Raw genomic sequence first — 8,832 nt, 5'->3', positions numbered from 1 at the left:
GGTGACGCACGCAAGCACGCAAAATGGCCGATTTGACAACGCAAGGTCGGCCATGCGTGTCTTGCGTGCTTGCGTCTCTGTGTAAAACCCGAGTATAAATCAGCCTTAACTCGCCACACACACACACACACACACACACACACACACACACACACACACACACACACACACAGCCTGCAAGCTGCACTAATCAATATTGTTAAGTCAACAATCAGTCGAACGACTATGTGCAACACGGGTGGGGGTCGAGTGTGGAGACCAAACCAGAGCTAAAAGGACAGTAATTACTTAATTAATTAAGGATGACTCTACGAGCTTATCTCCCCCGTCACTGAGATGAATCACAGTTTGGCATCGGAGCACAAGTGGAATACAAACAGGTCTGGAAACATGGAAACACACAGTGAATGTGATGTCATCATGACATGCTCGTTCTGCTGGTGCCTCGCAGAGTCTCCAAAGGCACGGCCACAAGATCCTTCTTGAAGTCTAGCGCTACAGTCACAGTGCAGACTCATCTGATCACAGTTCAGTCAAAACTGTCAAATGACAAGAGGGACACAGCTTTCTCTTCTCGTCGGATGTGTGTTATCTAACTGATACTAAAGGTCAGAACCGCCCGAACAGTCTGCAGTTAAAAGGAGGCGAGATACATTATTCAAAGCCAAGAGGACAGCAAAATGTCTACACTTTTACGCCAAGACAAAGTGTGTTTCTCTTTTTCTGGGCCCATATTTTTCAAACGTCACACTTTGGAAAATTACATTCCATGAAATGATATCATGACAATATCAGACTTTTGCTTAAAAAGGACCTGAAAAATGGAATAAGCAACTGAATGTTGAAATTGAACACCACAGAATACTTCTGTATCTTTCATTTCATTTCAAAATCATTTTTGAAAGGTTCATAAGTCCAAACTGAACAGTCATTATTGAATTTGAGTCAAATTCTGATTAAAGTCAGGTAATACAATTGATTGTATTTAGACTTAAAAAGTCAGGACGAAAAATCGTAACCTGAACATTCAAGTGAACGAGGACGTTCAATCGTTTCTGAAGGAACTGATTGGTGACATTTCAGTTCACCAGAGGAGCTCGTCCATAGAAACATGATGGAATAGTTTCAGTATCAGTTAAATTATTTTTTACACAAAAATTCTTCATTCATCAAATCATCATAAAATCTTTGAACAGCGAAAACTGTCATATAAGAAAGGGAAAGAAACACACACACACACACTTACTCAGCAAGTTGCCTGAGCAGAAGTGAACCCGAACATTAATTGTATATGCAACTTGCACATACAAACAACACCGAACACGATCCCAAAGCCGGAGCTCTGAGAACTCCTCAGAGGAGGATTTGATACCTTCATAATGACATGTTGCGTTGTGCAACAGACAAACGCACTGAGAGCAGATGAATGCTTCCTGAAGTCTTCGGGCTTTGCTACCTTCACATGCAGAGAAAGACAGACAGCAGGAAGGAGGCAACGAGGTGAACGAAACACACCAAGTCCAGGATCTGAATGGAGGTGTGATGGGGACTGAAGCACTTGTGATCCAGTGATGTGGAGTAGGTGTGAGATCACTGCACTGAACACGCAGGGCTTGCAGAAACAAAAGCCTCCCTGTAAAATGCAAATCAGCTCCCTTAATTTCCTGGAATACGCGTATGGATGTGTGTTAGAGAGCGACAAACCCGAAGGGAGTCAACGTGTTGAATTGTGCTGCTGGTGCATGTTCGTAATAAAGGAGAAGGAGATGTAGTCACGAGGGAAGGTTTGTTTTTCTTTGTCTGTGGGTGTAGAGGGGGTGATCCCAACAGTATGACTTCTCCTTTATCTCCTTTACTCCACAGATCATTCCTTTAATTGAGGTGGAAGCATCACATGGGAACGCTGCAGGCTTCCAGCTCAAGTCTATCTCCATCTCCCTGCAGTTAGCACATAATGCGCCTGCTTCAGCACTTGCCTTTGAGCTACAAGATCATTAAACCGCCATGCCATTCATGTCTGGGGCAAAAGATTTGATCAACATAAATAATATTTTTCAAGTCGACACAACAATTCACGTATGGTCATCAACAGAAGTGGTATGACTATTATGCAGGATAGAAATAGTAAACAACACATTGTGCATCGTAGGCCACACAGTCACACCAGCATGAACATGTTGGGTGCAGAATGAAAACAAGTCAGATGAAATTGCTTCACTTATCATTTATTAAACAGAAAATCATAGAAAGTACGACAACGTGCAAGTGGAGGTTATACATGTCTGATATTCTAAAAAGAGACATTAGGTTACTCTTACATTGTTAATTTCTTATTTTCATTTTCTATATATGTTTCATATTCCAATAAGTTTGAATTAAAAATTAATTTTCCCTCATGTAATAAAATATTTTTTTCATAAAACACAATTTTAGAGTCTGATTAATGAGTTTTGTGCATTGATGCTGAATCATTTAAGAAAGGTTCACATTGCTTCAAAGAATCAATTTTGTCTTTTGACACCTTCATTTTCACTGTTGCCAGAAAAAGAATAGCCCAATAACACAGAGATGCATGAACAGCTTTAACATTGAGAGAAAACTAAACGCTGCTCATGTGTTTGTGAGTCTGAGTAGTTTGAAGAAAGGATAGAATTGAGGGATGAAGACAACTCAAGGAGATTCCTGTCCCTAGATTGGAGATTGCAGCCCACTGAGTGTTTCACACGCATGTCAGGACCAAACCAGAGGTGGTAACGGCCCAAAGTTTGCCGAGGTCGAAGGACACGTGTTTGATTGCCATGCACATTGGGATCACGCGCCAGCTTGTGCCATATGGTTTGCTGCTGGTAATGCCAATTCTGTTTTGGAAGAAGTTGGAGAAATGTCATAAAAATATAAATATCAGATCCATCAGCAGACACGATTGAAGGTTTGAATTTGAGATTATTTAAGCTTTTTCCTTGACTGATGATGTGTATGTACACATTTACACTCATAAATAAACTCTAAGTGCTGTACTTAGAAGCCATACTTTTACAATCACACCTTATCAACATGCCAAACTTCATTTAAACATCATGTTACTGCACATGCATGGTAAATGGACCCATACGTGTATCAGGCTTTTCTAGTCTTCTGAACACTCAAAGCACTTTAACACTACATAACATCATTCACACATTGATGAGAGGAGCTGTCATGCAAGGTGCCACATCAGGATACTCTAACATTCATACACCGTAGGCGTAGCTACGGGACCAATTTAAGGTTAAGTGACTTGCTCAAGGACACATGGATATGGGCTGGCAGAGCCGGGGATCAAACCACCGATCCTCTAATTGAAGGACAATCTTCAATCAGAGCAGACGACCCTGCTCACCACTAAGCCACAGTCACCCACTGCATGCAAGATATATTCTTAAAATATAACTGACATGATAAGAATGACAACTATATTTTTATTAGGTGTACTGCTGTCACTGTTCTTGCTACATATATATATATATCTATATATATATCTATATATATATATATATAGATATATATATATATATATATAGATATATATATATATATATCTATCTATATATATATATAGATTATCATACTAGAAAGTTGTGGATGCTTCAGGTTGCAACTTTTTTGTATCTACAAACATAATAAAAATCATCCTCTATTGTGAGTGCCAGACTGTGAGTACTTGCTTACCTTTCATAGACCGTGCCTCGAGTGGTTACTCCAAAAACCCTTCCTTTAGAATCAACTTCAACCATTACCATACTGCCATTAATTAATCTCCAGCCAGAGGTTTTGCAGCTGTCTGCGTTCACGCTCTGTAATAAGAAGAATACACAGAGTGTTTGTCTTGATCAATGAGTGTGGTATACTTCACATGTTGTAACAGTAACTCCAACATCAACAGTTAAAAGATGTGAGCTTTCATAAGCTCTACGGAGGCCAACCTGCGCGTAGTAGACACGGTTGCTAGTGTCGATTCCCCAGCATCCCTTGTTTACGCTGCAGCTGTAGTACTTCAACCTCCTCCCCAGGTTAGTCCATGACAGGGAACCCACTCCTCTGTAGGCACAAGCCACTGAGCTTCTCAGGCATTGGCCAAACCATTTGGTACTAGCGCCCACAAGCTGATCATCACCTCCCGCGTCCACCTGATGCATAGACAGACCTGAAGACGAGCAGCAAGGTTAGTCAGCAAACAGTTTGATGCTCCTGTAAATGTGGAAATCATGTATTGCACAAGGAAATCTGTCACTTGGGGATCTTCTACATAGTAGGAGTGCTGTACTGCACCGGTACTATAATATACAGTACACAAAACAAAACCAGTAATGATGATTATCAGGAAAAGACTATTGTGAAGTGGAAGTAACATTAACAATATTAGCAATGGTGATAATATTCCTAATAATAATAATAATAGTTACCAGAGGCTTGTTTAAAGTAGCCAGCTACGTATTTGTGGACCCTGCTACTGGTGTCAACTGCCCAGAGTCCTGCACCTCCCACTGAGACGTGCTTGGTTCTGATAGTGCTCAGTCTGTACCAAGACGCTCCAACCAGGAAATACGGATAGTATCTGTCTCTTGCGACCACGAGCCCATTCCCGGCATCAATCTGCTGAGCATAATTCAGGCGTGGACCCACTTTGCAGGTCCAGGCTGTGAAGACAAAATGATCATTGTTGTAAGCGGGAAAAACATATCAGTTAAAAGAAAAACACATCTAATTTCACCTTCAATCGTTTCAATGATAAATTGTGTTAAAATATAATCCGGTGGTGACTTACCATCACTGGAGGCCAGGTAACACAGCACCAGCAAGAAGGCTACGACACCTTTCATGTTGTCTCAGTGTTTGTGAGTCTTTGGTCCGTGCACCTCTGTGTGGAGTTGGCGTCCTACATCCCTTCTAGTTCCTCTGGCTTTTATACTTTTAGATTCTTGGGTCAAAACCATGTAGCTGAACCGCCAGAGCTGGTTCTGCAAGATGTTCGGGGAAGGAAATGTTCATCCAATTATATTATTCATTTCAAATATGCACCTTGTTTGACAACCTAGAGCACTGACGAAAATAAAAATTGAAAAAAAAGGGTGTATATTTCTGAAAAGGAAAGCACACCCTGATTTGTTTTTTATTGCTGGTTAGAACATGAACTGCTGAGAAGATCAAAGGTCCTGCATTCAAAATCCTTCAAAGTGAATTCACGAATGTATTCACTTGTGCTTAATGTACTTCATGTATTCAAAGGTTCTCCAGAAAAATGGCCCCTTTGACTGTTATATTTAATGCAGTTGTAGTCTTTTGAGCAGGAGCTAGTTTTAACTACTTGACATAAGGTTAGGTAGTTTAGTTCAGTGGTTCACAACATAGGCTACTATAGGACTATGTTCCCCCACAAAGCGGCAGAAGGAAAATATGGGAGTTCATGAGATGATTAATGAGATTACATGAATTGTAACATCTTTTATTTTGAGTTTATTTGGGCCTCAAACAGATTAAAAACAGTGAAAACGTACACACACACACACACAAAAGAGAAAAGGGCTACAATCAGCAGCTGGTTAGCTTAACTTAGTTTAGCATAAAGACTGAAGCAGCTAGCCTGGCTCTTTCCAAATGTAATTAAATCCAACCTCCAGCACCTCCATAGTTCGCTGAATAGCATGTTAGACATCTGGAAAATAAGTTAATTTAGGGGTATGGACAGGCGGAGTTTGTTACTTTTGGAAAGAGCTGGTCTAGCTGTTTCTTCTTGTTTACAGTCTTTAGGCTAAATTGAGCTAACCGGCAGCTAGCTCCAGCTACGATCAGGATTTTCCATGCAGACTTAAGAGAAGGGTCAGTCTTCTTATCCTCAGCAAGAAACTGAATAAGTATATTTTACAAAATGTCAAACTACTCCTGTAAAAACATTCACTTCAGACCTCTTGTTTAGATGGACATCCAGTAACATTTAAATACCAAACAAACAACCATGACACGCTGATCCGGATCAAACTGCTGTGCAAAAGCGAAGGTATTGTATGACTTCCAGGTTCTACAAAGAATATCCTGTGTCCTTTTGTCTGCTGTGTCTGGCCTCCAATTTATTCTCCCTTGAACCCAAACAGCAGAGTTACAACCAACAGCCTCACTTTGTACAAGCTGTTGAGCTGATGAGGCATCAGGTGTAATGTCATCAATCCTCCAGGATGCTTTCTTAGATTAAACATATTTTTGCAGATTAGAACCAACTGGCACTTGGCTGCATTTCTCGCTCGTTTATCAGAGTCTTTGACCCAAGCTGGATCACAAGAACTTTCACTGAAGTTGAAAGACTCAACAAAAATACATAGCCTACACAACCTTTCCACTTTGGAAAGTTAATCAGAATATACTGTCAAGAAGCAGAGCCCAGTGTGACTGTGTTTTGGATCATAAACTTCCCGTATACCAGACATTGAGTTCTGGTTCAACGAGATTCTTTGTAAAGGGCAGTGCCCAAGAACAATGACATTGACAATTGACATTTACGGACAGTAGCAAGGAAATGATACTCGAACAGACTCATTACCACTAATTATTTGGGCAGTGCAACTAATTAATTAGCAATTGTCTACTTTAGCAGCAGGTAACTTTACAAACTGTGAACATTTGCATATCCTGTTGCAGCTAAACTGCAGTTCACTGTGTAACGTTTCATATTGACTGACCAACGCTCCCTCTGAACAGAAACCGTCAGTCCTGCTTCACTTTTCCTCCTACCAACATAAGCCACAATCTTTTTAAGCTAAAAAGTGACGGAGGTTGCAACTTTGCCTTGGCTAGAAATCCTATATGCATCATATCTTTATTACTTGAATGTAACCTCTTACAATGTGTTTTGGATTGTCCTTAATAAATTAATTCAGACATTTAAAAAAATTAGAGGTTATACTTCATTGTAGTTGGCACTTGGTTAAGTTTGTTTGCATGCTGGATGTATTCGACTTCATTGCATGTAACAGCAAATGTATGGTTTGTTTGTGAAAATGTAAACCTAACTCTGTTGGGCAACCCAATAGCCAGTTTAAGATCTTAATATCTTGTATCTTAATATTTTCCGTGGCGGTATTGTATCAGTAAATGAATGGAAAATAACGCTATTTATTATATAAACTATTAACATTACATTTATGGATGTCGGGATTAACCAATTTGGCCATAACTAAGGTTATATAAATCACGGTTTTATAACAAAAGAATTGATGAAGCTCTATCTATAGTCTTCTGATTCCTGCATTGAAACAAGTTGTTTGTGTCTGCTGTTAAAGTTTGTTTGAGAGAGTTGCCCCATTCACCCAAAGCTTGCTATAAACATCTCAGAGGGCTGCACGGTGGTGTAGTATATTGTGTAGTGGCTAGCACTGACGCCAAAGAGCAAGAGGCTCTGTGGTTCGGTTCCCGGTCTGGGCGGGGCGGGGTTCGGATACTGGTCTGGCAGGTCTCTCTGTGTGGAGTTTGCATGTTCTCCAGCTTCCTCTCACGGTCCAAAGACATGCTGCATTGGTTAATTGGACTCTAAATTGCCCGTAGGTGTGAATGGTTGTCTGTCTATATGTCTGCCCTGTGATGGACTGGGACTTGTCCAGGGTGTACTCTGCCTTCGCCCATTGATGGCTGGGATCGGCTCCAGCGACCCTAATGAGGATAAGCGGTTCAGATAATGGATGGATGGATGGGATTAACTAATTTGGCCATAACTAAGGTTATATAAATCATGGTTTTATAACAAAAGAATTGATCCTGCATTGAAACAAGTTGTTTGTGTCTGCTGTTAAAGTTTGTTTGAGAGAGTTGCCACATTCACCCAAAGCCTGCATAAACATCTGAGAGGGAACTTTATATGCGTCAAAAAAGAGCCTGAAATCTGCAATGTGGATTTTGGATATAGAAAACGACCAGAGAGTCATGTGAACCATTGATTAATAACATAGTTTAAAACCAGTACTAGGGTGCACCCAACCATCCACCATAACCTTTCCACAGCAACCACAGCAACCTTATTGACAGTATGCGTCTCACAACAAGCCGATGAGAGGTTGCGTGACAATATAATCAGAGTGTGATCTGAATCATGGGCGATATTGTTGAAGCATTAGACACAAATGCACCAAAGGAGCAGTAAAGACACGATATCAGGTCTGTTTTAGGAAGAACTAAAGTGTACATCTCACCTTAGCTATTAAGGACCAGTGGTGGAATGCAACTCAAGCACTGTACTGTGAGGAACTCTTTACTTGAGTTTATCCATTTTAAACTACTTCATACCTCTACTCCAACACATTTTAGAAGCTAATATTGTACTTTTTTACTTTCACTACATTTATTTGATATAATTACTAGTTACTGTTGTGTCCAAAAATCTTTGGGTTGACTCAAAGAAAATTTCCAGATTCAGTAAGTTATAATGAAACAGATTTAATAAAAATTTCAGTGGTGATACAAAGCATAGTTATCAGCTGAGGGAGCGTAAGTCACAGCTGACTGTTGATAGTTAATTGTCTACGCGTTCAACTTATGGGCCCCAAACTAAGTATTACATTTGATATTATAGTTCAGTGCATTGGGCGTATTCGCCTCTCGTTGGTTTAAAGTTGGTGCTCTAGCTGCTCCCGCTTCCGGCACTTGGCGTTATCGCTCTGTCCTCCAGTGCAGCTGAGGCAGACGCCTCCCTGAAAAGGAGTTGTTATTCAGTACCGGTGCGTACCGAGTACGGTGTTTATCTTTGGCTTTCATTTTGAGTGATATTGTGGGTTCCATTTTTATTCACATTCATGCATACCTGCAACACTT

General features: G+C 40.4%; 1 protein-coding gene across 1 annotated transcript; it reads right to left on the bottom strand.

Annotated features, from left to right (window-relative positions):
• Positions 1-2,386: 2,386 nt before the first annotated feature.
• LOC137791697 (fish-egg lectin-like) lies at positions 2,387-4,934 on the bottom strand. The gene is made up of 5 exons (XM_068586821.1): positions 4,805-4,934; positions 4,443-4,676; positions 3,963-4,183; positions 3,709-3,833; positions 2,387-2,858 (listed from the first exon to the last, which is right to left on the bottom strand). Exons 1-5 carry the CDS (start codon positions 4,857-4,859, stop codon positions 2,720-2,722), a joined length of 774 nt encoding a protein of 257 aa, XP_068442922.1. The 5' UTR covers positions 4,860-4,934; the 3' UTR covers positions 2,387-2,719.
• Positions 4,935-8,832: the final 3,898 nt, after the last annotated feature.

The sequence above is a fragment of the Clinocottus analis genome, unplaced genomic scaffold (genome assembly GCF_023055335.1).
Source record: "Clinocottus analis isolate CAN_PGR_092001 unplaced genomic scaffold, fCliAna1.0.p SCAF_20, whole genome shotgun sequence".
Lineage (NCBI taxonomy): Eukaryota > Metazoa > Chordata > Actinopteri > Perciformes > Cottidae > Clinocottus > Clinocottus analis.
Note: the sequence above shows the minus strand (reverse complement) of the source record. Positions and strands in the feature narration are given on the sequence as shown.

Bases quoted from the DNA above. Each gene is read 5' to 3' on its own strand.
- LOC137791697 (XM_068586821.1), bottom strand. From the start codon at position 4,859: ATGAAAGGTGTCGTAGCCTTCTTGCTGGTGCTGTGTTACCTGGCCTCC. The intron at 4,184-4,442 runs GTAACTATTATT...GCTCGTCTTCAG, and splicing joins CTACTTTAAACAAGCCTCTG to GTCTGTCTATGCATCAGGTG. The intron at 2,859-3,708 runs GTAAGCAAGTAC...CTTCCAAAACAG, and splicing joins CGAGGCACGGTCTATGAAAG to AATTGGCATTACCAGCAGCA.